The following is a 21,940-nucleotide window of genomic DNA, read 5'->3' on the forward strand; positions in this document are numbered from 1 at the left end:
TTGCTTGTGTATTTGTTTGACTACATACAGGTTGTGTTTCTCCGGGGCACGGGAAGGACATTTACCCAGCCTTCTTGCTATGATCCACTTTAAACAGTGCACGCCGATTCCAGCTCTGCTCGTCTGTGTATGTGATTTTCAGTTTTTTTGTTATCGCTAAAAGCCTCTCGTGTTGCTTCTCAGAGTGCAACTTGTTCTATTTTTGTCATTAACTTTATTCTTTCTTTATTTTCCCTCTTAATCTTATCTTTCAGTGCACTGCCACAATTGTGATCTTGTGCATTGGAGAAACTCACAACCTTATAAACTATGTGTCTTTCATCAACTACCTCTCTTACGGAGTCACTATTGCTGGCCTACTCTACTACAGATGGAAGAAGCCAAACTTATACAGGCCCATCAAGGTATTCAATTACATACACATATTATAAACAGACTGTATGTGTGTACATGTCACATGTCCAATCCAGTGCATCCAGCGGGTTCATATAGTTTGCTGCAGTAGTCAGCAGGACAGTCACTGCCACATCATGTTTAAGATTCAGCAGCTGGGTGAATGTGAGAGTTTGGGTTTTTTTCTCTTGTCAGGTGAGTCTGCTAGTGCCGGTGTGTTACCTGCTCTTCTGGGCTCTACTGCTGGGCTTCAGTTTGCACTCGGAGCCGCTGGTGTGTGGAGTGGGGCTGGTCATTATGCTCACTGGAGTGCCTGTCTATTTCCTGGGAGTTTACTGGAAAGACAAGCCAAAATGCATATATGACTTCATTGGTAAGGAGACCTTTTTAGTTTTTGTTTTTTGTAGAAAACAAAATGAGATATTTTGTAGAATGTCCATGCTGCTCTTTTCCATTCAGCTGCAAAAGTACAAACAAGTGGCAAATAAGCATTATAAAGTAGTCCACTTGACTCCAAGTCTTTTGAAGACATATGATAGCTTTGTGTGATGAACACCATTGTGAAAAAGAAGTAAACTATAGCATACTTTTCTTTTAAAAATTACTTGGAAACGAAGTGTAAACTGTTTTCAGACACATAATTGCATGTTATTTGCAATAACAACAAGAAGAAATAGCATGGCGCCAAACACATTATTTCCAACTAAATAAAAATACATAATTGTTTAAGTTTGTATTAAATGGCATTATATATTCAATTAATTATTTACATTTTTTTTATGGTTAAAGCAATTATTTAAACTTTTAATTTGACATTATTAAAAAATGCACTATGATATAGTATCTACGAATACAGTTTTAGGGAAAAAAAATACTAATATATATATATTAGGGCTGTCAAATGATTAATCACGATTAATCACATCCAAAATAAAAGTTTTGTTTACATAATATATGTATGTGTATATATTTATATGTATATATAAATACACAACATAAAAATTATTTTAGGTATATAAAAAAATTCTTATATTTTATATATATATAAATATTATAATATATAAATAACATATCTTCTTAAATATATACATGCATGTGTGTGTATTTTAATACATAATAAATATACACAGTATACACACATATATTATGTTAACAAAACTTTTATTTTTGGTGTGATTAATCGTGATTAATCATTTGACAGCCCTAATATATATATATATATATATACACTTTCAGGAATTTAAGTACACTAGCACTTGAAGGACACATTCAAATAGGTGCACTGATGAAAGCATTTTTTTTATTTTTTTTTTTTAATGGCTTAATTTTATGTCTGTTTCTCATACAAAGCTACCATACGACTTCAGAATAGTTAGATACACATTGCATGAGTCGTACAGGTTGTAATGGCATATGGATGAGTAATTTAATGTAATCTTTGTTACAGAGTGGGCTACATATCTGTGGGGAAGAGTGTTTTTTTTTTGTTTTTTTCACAAATATATATCCTATTGAAGCGGCAGAATGGACTGACAGATCTTCCTTCACAAGCAAAGCTTCTGGACCTCTCTGAATTTTGCATTACTTTAATTCGGCAGCTCTTTACTTAAAATCCACACTTTCCAGGCTTGTAGTTGTAGTAAAAAAAGAAATGAAACAATAACTGCCTCATTTGTTTAAATGGGCACTATATTCGTATGCGTCAGTGGGTTTAAATGGTTCTGTTTCAGCTACTATGGATTGTGTACTGCACTGGGTATTGCTCACTTTTTGGTTAGGTGTGTTATTTCTACTGTTTTAAAACCCTATAATTTGCTACTGGGGTTCATTTGCAAATGGCCTGTGTTGATACATGTACAGAATCTCTCCTCTCTTTTGTATGATACTTCACCTGTGATGTCTTTCCAACCACATAACCATTTATACAGGCACTGCACGCCTCACTGGTGTAAATACATTTGAAGTGCTTCTAACAATGCCCACTCTTCACAGTTTTGGTCTTTATTAGTTATTAGTCTAACTAGTTTGTTACCTGCAGGCATATTTTTTTTTTCTTTACCCACTTTGGTGAAGAGCTTTTTTTTAGCCATGAAAACAAACAAAAAAAAATGTTAGAAAATACGAAAATAAATAATATGTTTATTGAGGTTTGTGCTTAAAAAGTGAAAATAAGTTTGGAACAAGACAAAATCCAATTCTCATAGCCTTAATCAATATTGCTTCAAAATAAATAATATGTTTATTGAGGTTTGTGCTTAAAAAGTGAAAATATGCAAAATATACAGTAAGGTCAGTTAGGTCACAAATTCTCATAGCCTTAATCAATATTGCTTCTTTGTTCTTATATATATATACAGTACTGTGCAAATGTAAATTTTCATTCATTTATTTTGCCATTAACTGTAATAATCCATTGAGACTGTGTCTGCTCAAGGAGTCAGTGCTCCACACAGAGATCTGATCTCACCAGATCTGATCCAGTCTGTGAATGACATGAAGAAACAGAAAAGAAAAAAAAGTCCAGAAGAACTGTGCCAACCCCTAAGAAACCTTCCTTCAAAGCTACCCGAAAACACGGTTCTTGAATAATTAGTGGTTGATTTAGTAATACATCATTGTTTGGTCATTTATTCATTTAGCACACACCACTTTCTCTCCATTTGGCAATGTTTTACCTTCATATTCTTACATAACCCAAACTTGACTACATACTATTCCACTGTTAACATGTGATTTGCATTTTCCAAGCGAAATAATTCTAACCCTGCGTCTCAGTGTTTATACTTATACTAGGCCTTTAAAGTATGTACTCTTTTGGTGAAGAAAAAGTACACACTTTTGAGTGTGTTGTAGAGGAGTAGGCAAGCTTTGGGACACACTACCACGTCACAAAACTGCGTCTTTAAACGACATTTAAAAGTTAACGACCAAATGGATGTTTATAAAAGTTCACATTGCTGTTGCAGATTAAATATAACACGGATAACAATATATATATAACTACCTATATAATATATATCTATATATATATATATATATATATATATATATATATATATATATATGTTGATTATTAGTAACTCAAACCCCTTTTTGTAAACCTATCTACCTAACCGTCGATCGCGCGCATCGGCCACGTTTGTAGTTTTTCTAACACATTTTACACGTCTTTGTAGTTCTGGACCGAACCCTTAGCCAAAGCGCAATGGATTGTGGGCAATTTTAGCCATTAGAGTGTGCACAGATCCACATACTCTTTTCAACATACTATGCGTTGGGACACACTTATTCTAATCTCACGTACTATTTAGTATGGATAGTATGAACATTGAGACGCGGGGTAATTTTCTGTTAACTTCGCGTCGCGCGGCGATGACGTCATAACCGGAAGTGTGCGCCGAAAACGCGTGCTCGCCGCAGCTGTGATGTAAACCGAAGTTCGGTTTGATGCTCGTAAGTTCACCTCTGCTGTCACGTAAATATCTACAAAACTCACATAAACCGAAGTAGCCAGCGATCGTTTTTTTTTTTTTTATCTACAAAACTCACATAACATCAATCCAGCGATCGTTGTTTTAGTGTTACTGCTAACATATTTCTGGCTAACTGTGTGTGATAATGATGATTCACAGACTTTAGCAGACAGTGCTGACACGTTCAGCGTTTAAAAGGTCCCGAGGGTCGTGTGTAGTGTTTCTCAGTGTGTGTTTTCGTCCTCGTGAAGAGCTGCTGGCCCGCAGTGGTCCGCGGATGGGTGTTGAGGATGACGAACGCCGAGGGCGCGCTGAGTTTCGCTCACAAGACGGTTCTGGCTCCTATGGTGCGCGTGGGCACGCTGCCCATGAGGCTGCTCGCGCTGGACTACGGAGCAGATATCGTGTACTGCGAGGTGAGGAGGAGCATGTCTCATCTCAGTCCATCTGAACCCCATGCACTTGTTATGAAACACACTAACTTGTGCCCTTGTGTACTTCAGGAGCTGATCGACATCAAGATGGCCCAGTGTGAGAGAGTGGTGAACGGTACGATCACATTATATCTGATCACGCTGATATATAACAGACAGAAAGAAGATGATGCAGTGTGCTCACTTCACACTTCCAGTCTAAGATAATAATCCTTAAGTGATGTGAAATATGAGCAGCTCACATGTTAATGTACGGTCACGTGTGTCTTCAGATGTTTTGGGGACGGTTGATTTTGTTGCTCCGGATGAGCGTGTGATGTTCCGCACCTGCAGTGAGGAGAAGGGCCGTGTGGTCTTTCAGATGGTCAGTATGTGAACGTCCTGAACATTCATTCATTTTAGTCATAGTAAGATTCATAATCATGGCACTGAGTCACGTGCTGAATCTGAATACGTTTGGGCGTCTCTGATTGAGTATATGCCGTGTTAGCAGCTTCATCTATAAACCATGAGTGAGTCTGATTTGTATGATTATTAACTGTCCAACCCAATCTGATTTTGTTCAGGGAACGGCTGATCCGGAGAGAGCACTGGTTGTGGCTAAGCTTGTGTGAGTTTATGTATTCCTGCCTCCTGTTGTGTTCCTCAAACAGCAGTTAATACTCATTAAACTGATGTTTAACGCGTGTGTTTCATCCTGAACAGGGAAAATGATGTGGCAGCTGTTGATGTGAATATGGGCTGTCCCAAAGAATACTCTACAAAGGTACACATCTGGATGCTGACAATCCATAAAATCCTATTTAAAACTAGAAATAAACAACGTTTTTTTGAATCTGAATACCAGAGTAGCACTGCTCTAAAATAAAGAAGAAATATTCCCGCGGTGAACTACAAAGACATTCCAGAGTTCATGCTAAGCTTTCAGTTTAACGTAATGATAACGTGTTAAAACATGTTAACTTGTTGTAGTAGTTTAGGATTATAAATTACTTATTATTATAGTTCTTCTGCTGTTATTTATACATTTTCCATTCATTTCACGCAGGGAGGAATGGGTTCAGCTCTTCTCTCTGACCCTGATAAAATTGAAGCGGTAAGTTTTCTTAGTATGTTGTATTAGTATTATAAAATAATTTTGTTTTTCACTCTTTATTTCTCTCCTGTAGATTCTAAGCACTCTTGTGAAAGGCATTTCAAAACCTGTCACATGTAAAATCAGAATCCTTCCTACAGTACGTGACATTATTCTATGTATTATTTTTAAGTACTTTATTACTAAAATACTTAATAAACCCTGATATGAATCACAGTTCTTACTGTTTCTGGTAATGAATGGGTGTTTTCTCCTAATGTGCTCTCTCAGCTTGAGGACACCGTGAATTTAGTGAAGAGAATTGAAAGAACGGGAGTGGCAGCAATAGCGGTGCACGGCAGGTAAGACGTTTTCTTTAAACGTGAGGTTATGGATTGGTTCTTGTTTTAAAGAGCATCTTTATATTGTGTTGTCAGGATGAGAGAAGAGAGGCCGCGGCATCCGGTCCACTGTGATTATATCCAGGCTGTGGCTGAGAGTGTGTCCATACCTGTCATCGCCAAGTGCGTCTTCATCATTACTTCATACATTGATGTATTCATAATCGTGCAGTAGAGACGTTTAAATGTGCAGTAGAGTTGGTATTGATAGTTAATTATATCTTTGTGTTTTTCTCTGATGGTCTGTGTTTAGCGGAGGCTCTTCAGACATGGTGAAGACGTTCGAGGACATGGAGAAGTTTCGCGCTGCTGCGGGAGCGTCGTCTGTGATGCTGGCTCGGGCCGCCATGTGGAACCCCTCCATCTTCCGGCAGCAGGGGGCGCTGTCTGTGGAGGAGGTGATGGAGGACTACATCAGATATGTGAGGGACACAACAGTTGCTTCTTTCATTAGCTCAAGCATAAATGATCTATGAATTATGGAAACAGTTATTAAAAAAATCATTTGTAATATTTGGAAGTACGATGTCTGTTTTGTGCAAGGATTTTAAACTAGCTCTGTAACATCATGAAAATAAAATGAAAACAGTAATATTGTGTGATTATTAGAATGTATGATTAAAAATATATTTAGAAGTAAATGTATCAGATGACAGATTTTGTTAATAAATGCTAAATATGTTGTTTATGAGCCTTACTGAGAGTTTTTTGTTTTGTTTTTCTCTCCTGTATTTACCTACAGGCTGTTCGTTATGACAATAACCCATTTAACACCAAATACTGCTTATGCCAGATGCTCCGAGACCGAGTCGAGTCTCCGTTTGGAAAACGGTTGCATGCAGCTCAGACCAACGAAGAAATATGGTAATGGCATGCATTGTACATGTGGAATTTTATTGCGTGGTTTATTTGATGCACAAAGCAGAAAACACACCGTATTTAAGAGAAATATCACACTAAGGACTATTATCAGTGTTGCCAGGTCTGCGGTTTACCCACGGAATTGGACCACTTTGCGCTGTTGCCGATGTTTATGTCTGCAGGTTAAAGTGTCCCCAATAACGTGATATTTAGCCCCTGGAATGAGACTTTTACCAGGGGAACCCCGCCAAAGAAGAATGTGTATTTTACCTCCCGGAACGCTATATATATATATATATATATAGTATGTATATATATTTATTATATATATATATATATATATATATATATATATATATATATATATATATATATATATATATATATATATATATATTATTATGTATTTATTTATGTATATATATATATATATATATATATGTATATATGTATGTGTGTGTATATATGTGTGTAAACAAGCTTTTATTTTGGATGTGATAAATCATTTGACATAGTGCTGTCAAAAGATTAATCGCATACAAAATAAAAGGTTTTGTTTACACAATATATATGTGTGTTCTGTGTATATTTATTATGTTTATATAAATAAACAAGTATATATTTTGGAAATATTTACATGTATTTACTATATATTATAAATAAATATATTTAATATATATACATAACATTTTTCTGAAATATATACATGCATGTGTGTGTATTAATATATCCATAATAAATATACACAGTACACATGCATAAATTATGTAAACAAAGTTTTTATTTTGGATGTGATAAATCATTTGACAGCACTAGTTTAAATATGACCTCGCCATTTAATTGTCATCGCTTTGCATATCTGTGTTTTGCAGTGAGGTGTTTGGAATGACTGACTTCTACAACAAGACCAAAGCTGAATTGGAGGCCAGAAAAGCTGCTCTTCAGACCAACGGCGATCAGTCGGAGCAACCCAAACTGGAGGATGATGTCATCACAATGCCTGTCCGCTTCGAAAGGTGAATTGACCCTTTGTGGCCCATTAAAACAGAAAGGACTCCATCCTGTTCACGTTTGCTGTATTTATGCGTGCGTCTGTGTTCCCCAGGCGAGATTACCCTCCTCAGATCACGCCGAAGATGTACCTGCTGGAGTGGAGCCGCAAGGAGAAGCTCGATCAACCTGTATACGAGACGGTCAGTTCTCTAGACCACGTGAAATAAGACAAAACCAGCATTAAATACCACACATTTTATTATTATTTGTATTTTTTGCATCTTTATATATTTTTAAATACAGAAATGGTGAGCTTATTTATTTATTTATTTTCCATATCCAGTAAATCTTGATCAACTGGAAAAGTTTTGTTTCCTTGTGATATTAATATCAACCTGTTAACCTCAGACAGATTATTTAAACCGTTTGTTTAATTCTCAGGAACAGCGAACTCAAGACCGAGCTTTTCAGTCTACAGTTATCATTGACAATAAGAAGTACCGCTCTGCCCTGTGGTGAGTTTGGTTTTTGATGAACTTACGTCCACACTGTAGTAGTGCAGAGAGAATACTGTTTGATATTTCTGTCTGTTTTAATTTCCCGCGCTCCTCAGGGAGAAATCAAAGAAGTTTGCAGAGCAGGCCGCGGCGATAGTGTGTTTGCGCACGCTCGGGCTTCCAGAGGGTCGAATCGGAGAGGAGCACAGTGGACTGGTAAATAAACGCAAGAGGGACGACAGAAAATGCGCAGCGCTTGATGACAATGAGTCAGCAGCACGAAAGAGACACATAAGTGAAGATCCACAGGAAGAGGAAGAGGAAATGATACGCAGGACGAAAGTTGTGAATGGTGTCTGTGGTCAGACCACACGTTAACATTGACCAAAACTCTCAAAAACTGTCTGAGCTCGCTGTAACCGACATTTCATTCCTTTTCATTACAGCGCAGAGTGCTGTTTTATAATCTGACAAATAACAGCGCACTTTATAGTTGCCTTCAAGTTTGTTATATTCAGTGTTCTCTTTTCAGGTGCCATCTCTCTTATTACACACTAGTCTTGGTTTGTAATTTGCCTTATGCCATTGGGTTTTCTTATTTTTTTTCTTTATTTTTTTTTTTTTGCATGGAGGAATAATGAGATTTTTTTTTTTAATTAAATACACTTTTAAAATAATTGACAGATTTCCACCCTTCAGCAGAAGGGTGCATTGTATTTCCAAATACTTACAGTACAAGGAAGTACCAGAGGTACCATAACATGTCATGAAACTTTATTTATTCTAAGTATTTTTTCTTTTTTGTTTTCAGCATTATTGCAAAATAAACCATTTTAACTATGTATTTTATAATTCTCTTGTTTTTCCCCATGCACAGTGCAAGGAAATCTTCAGTGACTCACAATTGTCAAAACCTTGTAAGTTGCATAACTAGACAGCATTTTGGGCATTATTATGCACATATGGTGACCAAAAATGCTGTATAGCCTATGTAAAATAATAATAATAATAATGGTGAAAGTTTGGGCCAAAACGGCATCTAATAATAACGAAAAACTAATACTTTTAAACCCTTGTCTAAAACTGGACAAACTGAAAATGTGGTGTACTCTAACAAAGTAGGCTTTGTTTTGATGAGACCTTTGGCAGAAAATGTGCTACTCTAAAAGTGACATCGTTTTGAATAAGATACCATATTTTTGTTGTTTATTTTGCAGTATTAGCAGTTTGTTTTTTAAAGGGCGTTTAAAATGTTTTGAGCCACAACATTCTGACCTTGCAAACAAATTGTGTATTACCCAGAATATTCTGATAATCTACGTACATTCACAACAACAGTGTTAAAGACCCTCTCTCTCTCTCTCTCTCTCTCTCTCTCTCTCTCTCTCTCACTCACACACACACACTACTGTACAACTGAATTGTTCTCGCGCTGGTTACATTGTTGGTGTTTGCGAACGAGGTCGCGTGCGCGCGCTTCCTCCGCGAGGGTTTGCAGTCTGTCAGATGTCGTGACGTCACGTCTGGAGTCGCGGGGTGAAATGTAACTTTACTGTATCCACCTCCATGTGCGCGAGACCTCAGAACAACACCAAAACCCAGCATGGGATTATTAAACTCGGCGGGGAGTCGACAAAGTCCGAGAAGAAACAACATCAAAGGCTCGGTCTAACGAACTTCTGAGAGGGAAAAGGACGTTTTGGACCGTGTGTTCCGGGTTTTCGCGCTGACACCATCTCGTTTTGTCAACCAAGGGACGCTTGTAGAAAGTTGGGAGTGTTGCGTTTGCGCACGCATGGACTTGTTTGTTTTTTTTATAATTTAATAGGAAGGAAGTAGCTGAGGTCTCTAATGCAATGAGTACTAACTACAGAGAGGAGCTGGACTTCAGACTGATGTTCGGGGAGAGCAGCTACACTCCTCCGTCCGTGCTGGGCCACACAGGTTTGTGCTTCACTTTCAGGGTAACTCGCGCGACGCTCGCAACGCTCCGACTGTAATCAATGAAGTGCGTGCAAGTGCGCGCGGTTAAAATGGGAGCGAAGAAGTTGCGTGTCTCTGCGTCGCGAATGTTTTTGCAGAAGTGGCCATGTTTGGATCTGTTAAAAATAAATGAAACTGTGTTTCTAAATACTAAAAGTCACTTCCTTATCTTGCAACATCAGATGTAGTAGTTCGTGTAGTTAACGCGCATTAAGAGCAAGGTCAAAGTATAATCATGAGAAACATATTTTAAAACGTATGCATACTTTTTCTGTATGCATGAGAATAATTCCGTAGTTTCCGTGTCAATTTTCGAGGCTAGTGCGCAAATTACAGCAGTACGTGGAACTACAACTGCTATGTTGTTTGCTATGTAGGCCTATATTATTTAATAGTGTTGTTGTTGTTGTTATGATTGGCTCTGTAAGCATATGTTCCTATACTTCCCTACATACTGTAAGCTGTTAAAATTGTTAATGCAAGTTACACTGTCCACTGTAATCAATCTCCCCCCATCTGTAGGTAAACCCAGCTGATATCATGGTTAAACTCACAGTTAATCACCTCTCAAGTTTCCCCATCTGTAGGTAAACCCAGCTGATATCATGGTTAAGGTTATAGTTTTTTGTTTGTCGTGTTTTTATTGTTTTATATGTGTGACAGCATCCCTAGCTCTTGTGTGTGTGTGTGTGTGTGATATTTATGGTTAGCTACTGTTGCACTTTTGGCAGCTGTCAGTTTCCTCTTGTGTCTGAATGAGCCATAAGAGCATCTCTCGAAATGTATTTGCTCGAGTACCAACAGTATGCCGAGGACATAACCTCACTTTGGTGGAGATTTCTGGTGAAGATTTATTCACGCTCTTGGGAACATCATTTCTTTGGTTTGTTGTTTGTGTGAAGGATTATTTTTAAAATTAGTACATTTTGCAGCACGACGTCACTGACATAACAGCCTACTGGATTGTATTGGTCTCCAAAAAATCAATCGAAAATAAAATGTACACAATTCATCAGTGCACATTATCATGAAAAAAAAAAAAAATCATAACCTTTAAGTAGCTTCATCTCGTGTGTAGTCACACAGTCAGATTTGACTACAGGATAAGGTTAACCACGGTGGACACCACTGACTTGATGGCCAGTCATTTGGCACAAAGGAAAACTTTACAGAGTAGAGGAGTCTGAAGTTGGATCAGTTCTTATCTTCTTTATAGATAACTATGGCGTATGTCCTGGTGTATAGGGAAGTCGTGGCCTAATGGTTAGAGAGTTTGACTTGTAACCCAAAGGTTGTGGGTTTGAGTCTCGTACCAGCAGGGATTGTAGGTGGAGGGAGTGAATGTACTGCGCTCTCTCCCACCTTCAATACCATGACTGAGATTGGATGGATGGGATAAATGTAGAGCACTAATTCCAAGTATGGGTCACCATACTTGGCCACATGTCACGTCACTTTCACTGTCCTAATATAATAAGCCATTTTTAGAAATACAAGCAACTCCCAATGGACAAAATCAAGCCACACCTCTTTACAAAAATCTGGCAATAAATTATTTTATGTAAACCGAGTTTGTGTGTGATTTCTTGTAAAAAAATAAATAAATAAAAAAAATACGCATCCTGGCTCTGACTTTCACCAGAAAATGTTCAGACTGCAAATCGAGGCGAAAGTCTGTAGTGTATTCCCACCTTAAGTAAATTGACATATGGCATGAGCCAGGATAGGCATAGTGAGTGGTCTTGTGTTAAAAATAACCTTTTCCCTGTTACTCTAGAATCCAGATCAGATGATGATGCCAACTGCTACCCTCTCCTTCCTCCTGGGCCTCACCATCCCACAGAACAGCAGGAGAGCTATACAAACCCATCTTATTGCACCCCTCACCCTGGTTCCCTCCAACCCATGGAGTCTCCCAGCAGGGTATTTGACTGTCCTAGCATCCAAATCACCTCTATCCCAGCCAACTGCCTCCAGGACCTGGGATCGCACCAGTTGGACCAGTCTGCAGGTGCTTGTGGGGAAGCCGGTGCTGGGTCGCTATCAAGGGACCAGCTCTTTCTGCCACTGGATGCATCGTACAGGGACACGTCCTCACTGTGTCCCAGCCCCTGCAGTAGCTTGTCTTCCCGCAGCTGGTTGTCTGACGCCTCGTCCTGCGAATCCTTCTCGTATATCTACGATGACGTGGAGGCAGAATTGAACGAGGCTGCCGCTCAAGTTCGGCTGGCTTCTCCTCTAGTGTCGCCGCTGGCGTCTCCTCTGCCGTCCCCACTTACTTCTCCCCAGGCATCTCCTCAAGTGTCTCCGATTGTCTCTCCCTTTGGTTCTCCGGGATGTATGGCAGCATATGGAGACGATCCTTGGTACCGTTACCAACAACATCATCAGCAACCTCTACAATACCATTGTGCCCAATCACTGTCGCCTTATCAGTCACCCCGCACCAGCGTCACTGAGGAAACGTGGCTCAGTCCCCGTCCACACTCCTCTTCCTCACGGCCCTCTTCTCGTCCAACCTCTCCATGTGGAAAAAGGCGACATTCCAGTGCAGAGTTCATTCCCGGTTCTGCATCTCCTCACCTTTCTCCCAACATAACACCATCTCATTCTCCTCGGGGGAGTGTCACTGAGGAGACATGGATGGGAGGTGCTTCATTTGCTCCCTACCAGACCTTTCCATTAGAGGTAGACATCCCATCCAAAACAAGAAGAACGTATCAGACCAACCACAACCAGGATCAAGTGGCTCTGTTTCCAGAGGACTCAAGTCTCCAAGACCCAGGCCTTGCAAATCCATCGCTAAACTCAAGCATAACCATGTCCCTCCCTAGTTTAAGGAAAGAGGATATAGTGGAACATTTCTTAGCCGTCCCAACACACTTCCCTTGGGTTAAACCCAAACAAGTCAGCACTCCTTTATACAGGTAAATTGCATGTACATATAGGACTCAATTGTTCACCTTTTGGTTTTGAACAAGTGCCGGTTACATATAGTTCTTTGCCTTGTTGTTCCATCATTTATGAACCTGTTGGGGTTGTAACAATGGGTGTTCTGTTTCACCGGCCAGTGCTCAAAAACAACAGCCACACTTGTGTTCACGCTGCTGTTTCTTTTTCTTACTCAGGTCCACATCTTTACCTCCTCTGGACTGCCCTCTGCCCAGTCAGTGTGGCCAGTGTGAGTTAAAGATGGAGATCCAACCTAAACCTCAACACAGAGCCCATTATGAGACGGAGGGCAGTCGAGGGGCCATTAAATCGGACTGCGGAAGACACCCTGTAGTTAAGGTCAGAGTTTGCACCAGATCTCAGATTAGCCTGTTATGATTTCCCCCGCAGTTGAAAGTTCGTCTGAAAATGGGAGTGGAAAACCTGTTTGGAAACAGTCATTTTTGCAATTCGATTTGGTGCCGCTAGTGAATTGTAAATGGAATTTCTTACATGTGATTTATTGATTGTGGTTAATTATTAATGGCGTATTTCATCCATCATCACCTACTTGTCTATGCTGTTTTTGTTCATCACACAGCGCGCCGACTGTATAGTGCACATTTTGTTCACTGAACTTGCACAGCAGTTTTCATTGTCCTGATAAATTGAGAAAGGTTAGGTTTCATACCTAAAGGTTTGTTGCTCATCTGACATCTGCTCTAGCACAAGAGAAAAGTACCAGATTATTGTTCGGGTGTATTTAATTATTTATATTAATATTATAATATTGATTTGTATGGAATAAGATAGTTTAGATAATACTGGATTAATTTACCTATGAGAGAAGCAGAGATGTATGTGATTCATGTGAGAAATAGCAGCCTGTCTTATGGACAGAACTTTTGATCCAGTCAGCTTGTGGTATTTTTAACAGAGCGCAAGCTAATGTTACATGTGTCGGTCTGTTTGTTTACCCTAGCTACCTATGACACAAATGGCAGATGATTTTGCCATTAAAGGAGCTTCTCAGAGAGAAGCACATGTGAAACTAGAAAAGAAAAGTTAATCTTTTAATGTTGGTGTGAAAAGTGGCCCTGATATGGCCTACTTTGAATACTCAAAGAGCTATAGAGCGTTAAAACTGTGATGGAAAGGCAGATGCATCAGGAACAATTCATTTGGAATCACCAGTTGTCTGTTTGCTCATATCATTTCTTCTTGCCTCTGTAGCTAATAGGTTATAATGAAAAACCCGTCAGCCTGCAGATGTTCATCGGGACAGCGGATGAGCGTTACATCAGGCCACACCCATTCTATCAAGTGCACAGGATTTCTGGGAAAACCGTAGCGACGCTGAGTCAAGAGACTGTGATATCCAGCACCAAAGTTCTCGAAATTCCTCTCCTGCCTGAAAACAATATGTGTACCAGGTACCTGTAAACAAACAAACCTCTGATTTACATGCACCCAGCCCGGCATGCATCATAGACAGAGCTTTTTTGCATAAATGATGTATTGACATGGCTGACAGTTCAGTCTTTAGTCTTTATATCAAGAAGATGGCAGCTCTGAATGGAAAATATTTTAAAGCTACCCTTCATTTTTAGAAATTTTAGAGATTAAAATAGTACTTTTAATAAATATTTTTGATTTACACTCAGTGATATAATTCTTATATCAGAACCCTTATTAAAGCTGGTTTATTTTACATGGAGTGAATTACATGATGGAAGCCGACTTGTTGAGATCACATAAATCATTTCATCTTGGTACCCACCTTATTTTCTCACATTTTTGTTAACGGAAAAAATTAATCATGGCTGAGAATAGAACAATGGCTACAATGGCTTTGGTACTAAATAAAAACTACTGCTTTTGCATGGTGATGCATCCACCCACTCCCATACCAGCCAGGCGTTTAATAGAAAAGTTTCCATATTTGGATGGTACTGACTAAATGCAGGTCTCATGAATATACAAAGTGAAATGACTTAAATGTGATTTCCAGCTGATAGTCAAAAGTTGCTCCAGGCCACTGTCAGCAAACAGCACCATTTATGTCACTCTTTGGTTTCATTTCCATAGATAACGGCAGTTTTATTAAATAAACAGAGGTTAACTGACTGTAATATTTAGTGGTTGCCTTTTATCGTGTTTCCTTGAAAGCATTGACTGTGCTGGGATCCTGAAGCTGCGGAATTCAGACATCGAGCTGCGGAAAGGAGAGACGGATATCGGGCGTAAAAACACACGTGTGCGTGCTGTGTTCCGTGTTCATATCCCTCAACACAATGGAAAAGTGCTGTCGCTGCAGGTGGCGTCCATACCTATAGAATGCTGTGAGTTCTTTTCTGTGATTATGTATCGTCTATGTAAACAATTTTGGTGGAGTATTTTTTTTAATGGATACAAAGTGAATATGCCCTGTGAAGATGATGTAATTAAAATTATTTGTACATTTCCTTTTACAGAACTTTTACATGATTTTCATTCAGCTTAAAAACATTTTTAGGTACATTACATAGAGAAAGGACAATGACATTGATGTTGATGAAGACAAAGAGTTAACAGACTTTGACAGCTAAAAGCCACAAAACGTTATCAAGCCATTCTGATAAAGATTTCCTCAGCAACTGACAGCCGTTTTTTTTCTATGATGACTAGCTCAACGATTAGCTCAGGAACTTCCCCAAATTGAGAGCTTTAGCCCCGCCTATGGTTCTGTGAATGGAGGAGAAGAGATGCTTATAACAGGCCAAAACATCAATCCTGAGTCAACAGTTGTCTTCCTAGAAAAAAGCTCTGGTACGTGAAATCATCTTTTACAACTAGTTTCTCTGCTGTAATTAGGAGCTGTCTTTAGATCAGCAGATTTGCAATACATTTTGGATGACAGTTTATGTAATAACAAAAAAGCCTTTGCATTGCCTTTTTTTCCATTCCAGATGGTAAAACACAATGGGAGGTCAATGTGAGGGCTTTGCAAGAAAAGAGTCAAGATGTAAACACCGTATGTACTGATTTTGTAATAAAACACTGAAATCCCTCAAATTCTTTTAACAGCATAACGTATGTGCTTTACACTTCCCATTGAGTTCTATTATTACAGGTGTCTCTGAAGTCTTCTTGTGTTCCCATTCCCTTTTAGACAAGCTTAGTGGTAAAGATTCCTCCTTACTACAAGAAAACCACGGCTTCCTCCACCCAGGTGCAGTTCTATGTTAGCAATGGCAAGAAGAAGAGAAGTGCCTCACAGTTCTTCACCTATCTTTCAGGTAACTGCCAGTTAGACAGCAAGAGGAATTCTGAGTAATACATCAACTACTGTTAAAAATGCGGATGTACATGATGCAACAATATCTACTAGTTCTTGTTCAACAAGACTTGGTTATTCAATAATGAATAGTCTTTAGGAATGTTTGTACAGTCTGCCCAGAAGCCATTAGTAGGACATTTATGTAGATCCAGAATATATGTTTGTCTTAAAGAAATAAGTCCTGATAATGACACAACTCAAAGTGATGAAGGATATCCTGTTTCCACCTGGCATTAAGACTTGTGATTATTTATCACAAGTCAGCACTAATGGTGTAAAAGAAAGATGTAAAATGATCACTGAAACCACACATGGAGGTAGCCAAAAACCCACATAATCGCATTGAATTTGTAGTAATACTGCTGATATTCTTCAGTTCATCGGTCATCAAAGCTCAGTAAATATTGGTCACAGACATGGAGATTTACTTAAAATTTGACCAAGCTGATCACTCACTAAAAGCTCCCACAGATCATGTTTTCAGGCCATTTCAAGTCTTATTTTGACGTAACAATGTGATATCTAAGTGTGTGAGTTGTTTACTTACTTTTTAAATGAGTCTTCCCACTAATGACATTATATTTTCATTCAGAATGATTTCGCGAATGCAGAACGCATGAACACAAGAGGCAGGATTCATCACATGAACCAATCACAGCTGAACATAATCAGTCATATCCAATCATATCGCGATTGAGGCATTGCCTCCTCTCATGTGACTTTCCCCCATTCATTCTCTATTACCCCCCACCAAACTCACAGCACATTTTAGGGTGTCTGTTAAAACTCAATGGGCTCTGGGGAGGCAAGCCTCCACTGTAACTTTACCTGCGTGTGTCGCTGTTGGACAGTGTTTCTTTAGAAAAACGACTGATTTATACACTTTTTAATGTTACATTTTGTAATATTGGCATTGTTTTATTTTTGTACTACAGATTTTTTTTCTCGTCCAATATTTTGAGGAGGCACTGCCTCCCTTACCTCCTCGGAGGAAACGCCCCGGCTGCATTGTAGCAAAACATTGGACATTCAGTAGTATTTGTGCATTGTACCTGGCACTCATGTGAAAGTGATGTAGAGTAATAAAATAAGAGCTGAGTGTCTCTGTGGAATCTGAAAACTAGTGATCACAGGAGACGCATGGTAATACCAGGTGGAAATGCTTAAGCATCTCAGCTGACCACTTATGATCGGATCATCTTAATAGCGGTCTCAAATAAAACTCAAAACATCAAAGAGATAAGTCAATGTCCTGTGTAGCATTCATTGTACAGCCTGCCAACTGGTAAAAATGTCCATTTATAAGTGATACAGTGGGTATAGAAAAGAATTAGCTCCCTTCAAAATAATCACATTTTGTTGGGAAAAAGGATGCTTTTTTGCAGCCTGAAATGAAGACCAATATTTGGTGCAGTTTTCGGACAACAAACAGTGTTTAATCCCACTGTAGTTTACTCAGTGCAACTTATAACATCCAAGTGAAAAGATAAAATAACAGACCAGAGTGTTTCTGCCCTACACTCAGTGCAACTTATAACATCCAAGTGAAAGATATTAAAACAGAGTGTGAGAAGAAGATGTGTTAATAAATTATAAATAACAGGCAGATGTGTTGGACCAGGGTTGAAACAGAAGGTCTGCAGTAAGGTGGCCCTCCATGAGCAGGATGGCTACCAGTGTAGAGGCTGACCCAGGGGTGTCCAAACTTGTTCCTGGAGGGCCAATGTCCCACAGAGTTTAGCTCCAACCCTAATTAAATACACCTGAACCAGCTAATCAAGGTCTTTAGACTCACTGGAACCTTCCAGGCAAGTGTGTTTAAGCTCTAAACTCTGCAGGACATTGGCCCTGGGCTAACCAATCTTGTAGTTTGGGAGATTGGATTTGTTTATGTGTATATAATGCGCCATGTGGTCTGAGATCACTGTAGAACTGGACAGATTTAGGTCTTGAATGGTCAAGATGGTATATAAATTTTCAAATGTTTTTAGAAATGAAGAAATGCTCATAAAGCTAATCTGTAATAATCTGAACATCCTCCTTCCAGCAGTGCAGGTGAAGCAGGAGTTTGGCATAAGGACGGACCTTAACACCAATGAACTTGGAGGGCAGCATCCTACCACCTCCCCAGCAGGTCTCATCACCACCAGAGACCCGAGTGCTTCAGATGAGGTCCAGCCTCTTGAGCAGTGGCTGCTGTCCGAAGGGACAGTTAGCGCTCCATCTTCCACCCATCTCAGTTACTCACCTCAGGATCCTTTCTATCTGAGCCGCTTTCATCCAGCAGAAAGAAGCCTTAATGCTGAAGAAGATCTCCACCTTATGTTCCACACCTCATTGGTGGATTTCAACAACTCTTTCTACCAAAAACCTCAACAGGATCTGTCTTACAAAGGACAACCTAGTCTTCCAATGGTTGGTGGCTCACTGCAAGGCTCCAAGTCATCCCAAATCTTAGCAGAGCAACCAAGGTCTCAGCTAGGCAAAGGATACCAAAGCATACCTACAGAACACAGTCAAAATCTCCACAACCCTGGGCCTACCTCGGTGTCCAGTGCATCAGCACTAACTAACCCAAATCTGGATCCATCTGGTCTGCACACTGTGGATCCGGTGCAGTTCCCACAGTCTTCATCTTCCCAGGTGCTTCCGCTTTCCCATCAGCCTACTCTTGCTGAAGTGCCTTCTAACTCACCGTCTATCAGCGACATCTTGATGGACCCTCAGCCTTTAGGTGCATCTCTTCAGGAGTCCAGCGAAAGTTACAGTATGTCACGAGATGGAGAACGCCCTAACATTAAACAGGAACCAGAGGAAAAGAAAGAGCTAGCCTTTCAGTCCATAGGCCTACAGGATATCACTCTTGATGATGGTAAGACTCCAAGAGAACCATTTTAAAGCAATGAAGTTAAAGGGACAGTGTTGATTACCGCAGAAATGTATTTTGACAAGAAAAACTAGTCTATAGGGCAAGTGACTCCTCAAAATAAACGACAAAATAACACTTTTTTTAAAGGTCTAGCCACAAGAATTCTAAATCACCTGAAACAGTTATCCCAATACTGAAAACAAGATTTACAACACATTTTTGTATAGAGGACAAACACACAGGCTTCTAATTTCTGTTTTTAAACTTGGTAATCAAGATTATGCCAAGTACAAGTTCGCTTTTAGTGATCCAGAAATAAGGCAAGCCATAAACATTTTCAAATCAACACCAAGTATGACTGTGATTGTATCTGTTTATTCCAGACCATGTTGTCTGTTTATATGTAATACACACGTAATATGTCTCATGCTGGGTCTATAACTCACCCCAATCTGCAATAACAAAATCTGTGCTAGCTTTGTGGCATATGCTAGCCAGGCTTTTTGTTTACTCTCAAGAAAAAAAACTAGCAGCTGCCACCCCTAGTGTCTGGAAGCCTGTTTAGTTTGGGCCTAATTATAGTCCACTGTCCCACAGTGCACTGGGAAAGAGGATACTGGCATTGCATGGAGTCACTGAAAGAGCTAAATATACCGCCAAGGCTAATCCACCGCTAGTTTTACGCAGCTGTATTGTGACAGTCTTACATACTTCAAATGAGATGTTGCTGCCATTAGCCTGGAAGAAGCACGTCTTTGACTGAACTTGGTCTTTGTTAATGAAGCTGTCCATACCTTATGTTTATTTCACTGTGGATAGAATAGCATAGGATACATTTATTAAGTTACTAGTTATTAGTTTTTAGCAGAATGAGATGCATAGTGTAATCTATTTAGCTTGTATAAATAAAAATATATATAACATATAATCAAATAAATTACATTTAGTGTTTATATATATATATATATTTTTTATATATTTATATTTTTTATATTAAAGTGTTTTTATTTTTAAAAATGAAATAATATATTATTATTTTATTTTTTTTTATATATATATATATAATATTAAAATATGAAAATTATTATTTTTTAAATTAAATATATTACGTTCATAATTGGCCAAACCCGAGGACAGAATGTGTTATTTTTGTTTGTGGCACTTGTTTTTACCTGGCCCACTGTCACTATGTCTCAGCACTTATCTGTGTTAGAGAGGACAGGTGCAGTGGACTGTAATACCCCCGCTGAGTGAGTGCTGTTGTCCGGCATCACGCTCCCTTCACTGCCAGGCTGTGTGTGTGTGTGTGTGTGTGTGTGTGTGTGTGTGTGTGTGTGTGTGTGTGTGTGTGTGAGAGAGAGAGAGAGAGTTGTCTTTCATCTTCACTCAAACAGATTATTGTCCAAACGCACAGCTTCCTTCTCTGACTTTCTGATATTTATAGCCCACACTGTATACTCAGTTTCTCATTTCATAATGGATGTCGTGTTTTAAATAACTTCTTGTGTGTTTAAAGTGTATTAATAGATTTGTTTGGTTATCGGAAAGTCAAAGAAAAAAGCTGTATTTCAGAAACTAGTTGAAGATGGGTTTGAACTATTAAGTGGAAACCTTAAAAACAGCTCAACAGATTACTGTGATAATTAAAACCCCATTTCAGCCTCTGTGGTTTAACACCTCGGTGCGAGAGGCTAAGCGTGTTTTGAGTTAGAATAAGACCTGCAGGAAAACACCAGTGGTTTCTGAATGAACAACACTGCCCTCAGAATGATTTAAAATACTGTAGATGGATAAAAAATTATTATACATTATTAAAATTAGTTATTATACATTATATGTGTATTATATGTGTGTGTGTGTGTGTGTGTGTGTGTGTGTGTGTGTGTGTGTGTGTGTGTGTGTGTGAGAGAGAGAGAGATAGTATTTCATATTAAATTATTTGCTTTTTTGTTTCCTTTGCAGTAAGTGAAATCATTGTGAGAGACTTGTTCGAGACTCCAGATTCAGGGAGTGCCAGCAGTCTGCCATAACTCCACTCCTGGACAGTTTCCCACCGATTCGAAGAGCGATGGAGATGATGCATCTTTCACAGGACTTCATTACAGCTTCTGAACTGATGATCAGAGATTTGGATGGACATATTGTAACTGTTTTGCTCTCAGCATCTTGCATTACTCCACATGCAATGTTCCCTCTAAGCTGCGCGCGCGCGCGGCCGCGCACTTCTTCCACCGCAGCCGCGCAGAAGAAATAATGTGCCGCGCACACGCATAAATGAGTTGGGAAAGCCATTTGCGAAAGCGAATGAATTGCAATGCTCGGATAAACCGCTACAGAGTTGATATCACGATAGAGTTAGAACCGGTGAATGCGGTTAGTTTCATAGAAAAGGAATGTGCGGCAATGTATTAAAGAAGAGCGGCTTGATTAAGTGCTGGAAATAGCGGATGATGGGCACAGAACGGTAACGAAATTCAGAGACATTTACAGTCACACACAGGTGTAGTTTACATAGCTATAGAAGAATTGACGGTCACTTTTTTTTTTTAAATATTTAACTTACAGATCTCAGTTTAAATGCTTCAGTTTCTATTCTATTCTATCAGTTTAAATGCTTCAGTTTCTATTCTATTGTATTCTATTCTATCAGTTTAAATGCTTCAGTTTCTATTCTATTCTATCAGTTTAAATACTTCAATTTCTATTCTATT

At 39.0% G+C, this 21,940-nt stretch overlaps 3 protein-coding genes across 4 annotated transcripts in view; all 3 read left to right on the forward strand.

Annotated features, from left to right (window-relative positions):
* The window catches only part of LOC109090998 (asc-type amino acid transporter 1-like), a 13,739-nt gene extending 11,370 nt beyond the window's left edge, over positions 1 to 2,369 (forward strand). Inside the window, exons 8-11 of the mRNA XM_042715772.1 lie at positions 31 to 127; positions 255 to 404; positions 589 to 766; positions 1,841 to 2,369. Coding sequence (XP_042571706.1) covers positions 31 to 127; positions 255 to 404; positions 589 to 766; positions 1,841 to 1,908 — 493 coding nt within the window. The 3' untranslated portion in view covers positions 1,909 to 2,369. The remainder of the gene's footprint in view (positions 1 to 30; positions 128 to 254; positions 405 to 588; positions 767 to 1,840) is intronic.
* A 1,320-nt stretch (positions 2,370 to 3,689) lies between these two features.
* Positions 3,690 to 8,969, forward strand: dus2 (dihydrouridine synthase 2). The gene is made up of 16 exons (XM_042715771.1): positions 3,690 to 3,846; positions 4,118 to 4,282; positions 4,370 to 4,415; positions 4,573 to 4,664; positions 4,867 to 4,910; positions 5,006 to 5,066; positions 5,349 to 5,396; positions 5,470 to 5,535; positions 5,667 to 5,737; positions 5,813 to 5,899; positions 6,030 to 6,198; positions 6,519 to 6,640; positions 7,510 to 7,653; positions 7,743 to 7,830; positions 8,072 to 8,145; positions 8,244 to 8,969. The coding sequence occupies exons 1-16, from the start codon at positions 3,841 to 3,843 to the stop codon at positions 8,503 to 8,505; spliced, it is 1,545 nt and encodes a 514-aa protein (XP_042571705.1). The 5' UTR covers positions 3,690 to 3,840; the 3' UTR covers positions 8,506 to 8,969.
* A 560-nt stretch (positions 8,970 to 9,529) lies between these two features.
* nfatc3b (nuclear factor of activated T cells 3b) lies at positions 9,530 to 21,408 on the forward strand. 2 transcript variants are annotated; one of them, XM_042715754.1, is made up of 10 exons: positions 9,530 to 10,071; positions 11,888 to 13,037; positions 13,239 to 13,401; positions 14,275 to 14,474; positions 15,211 to 15,383; positions 15,709 to 15,849; positions 15,990 to 16,054; positions 16,193 to 16,319; positions 18,408 to 19,232; positions 21,192 to 21,408. In XM_042715754.1, exons 1-10 carry the CDS (start codon positions 9,984 to 9,986, stop codon positions 21,257 to 21,259), a joined length of 3,000 nt encoding a protein of 999 aa, XP_042571688.1. In that variant the 5' UTR covers positions 9,530 to 9,983; the 3' UTR covers positions 21,260 to 21,408. The 2 variants fall into 2 exon arrangements, with proteins under 2 accessions (XP_042571688.1, XP_042571689.1); XM_042715755.1 differs by having other exon boundaries at positions 9,531 to 10,071; positions 18,411 to 19,232.
* The last annotated feature ends 532 nt before the right edge of the window (positions 21,409 to 21,940 follow it).

The sequence above is a fragment of the Cyprinus carpio genome, chromosome A25 (assembly GCF_018340385.1).
Source record: "Cyprinus carpio isolate SPL01 chromosome A25, ASM1834038v1, whole genome shotgun sequence".
NCBI classification, from domain to species: domain Eukaryota; kingdom Metazoa; phylum Chordata; class Actinopteri; order Cypriniformes; family Cyprinidae; genus Cyprinus; species Cyprinus carpio.

Coding starts and splice junctions, on each gene's coding strand:
- dus2 (XM_042715771.1), top strand. Junction 5,900..6,029: donor TCCATACCTGTCATCGCCAA/GTGCGTCTTCAT, acceptor GTCTGTGTTTAG/CGGAGGCTCTTCAGACATGG. Junction 8,146..8,243: donor AAGTACCGCTCTGCCCTGTG/GTGAGTTTGGTT, acceptor CGCGCTCCTCAG/GGAGAAATCAAAGAAGTTTG.
- nfatc3b (XM_042715754.1), top strand. CDS start 9,984: ATGAGTACTAACTACAGAGAGGAGCTGGACTTCAGACTGATGTTCGGG. Junction 14,475..15,210: donor GAAAACAATATGTGTACCAG/GTACCTGTAAAC, acceptor TTTCCTTGAAAG/CATTGACTGTGCTGGGATCC. Junction 15,850..15,989: donor CTTCCTAGAAAAAAGCTCTG/GTACGTGAAATC, acceptor TTTCCATTCCAG/ATGGTAAAACACAATGGGAG.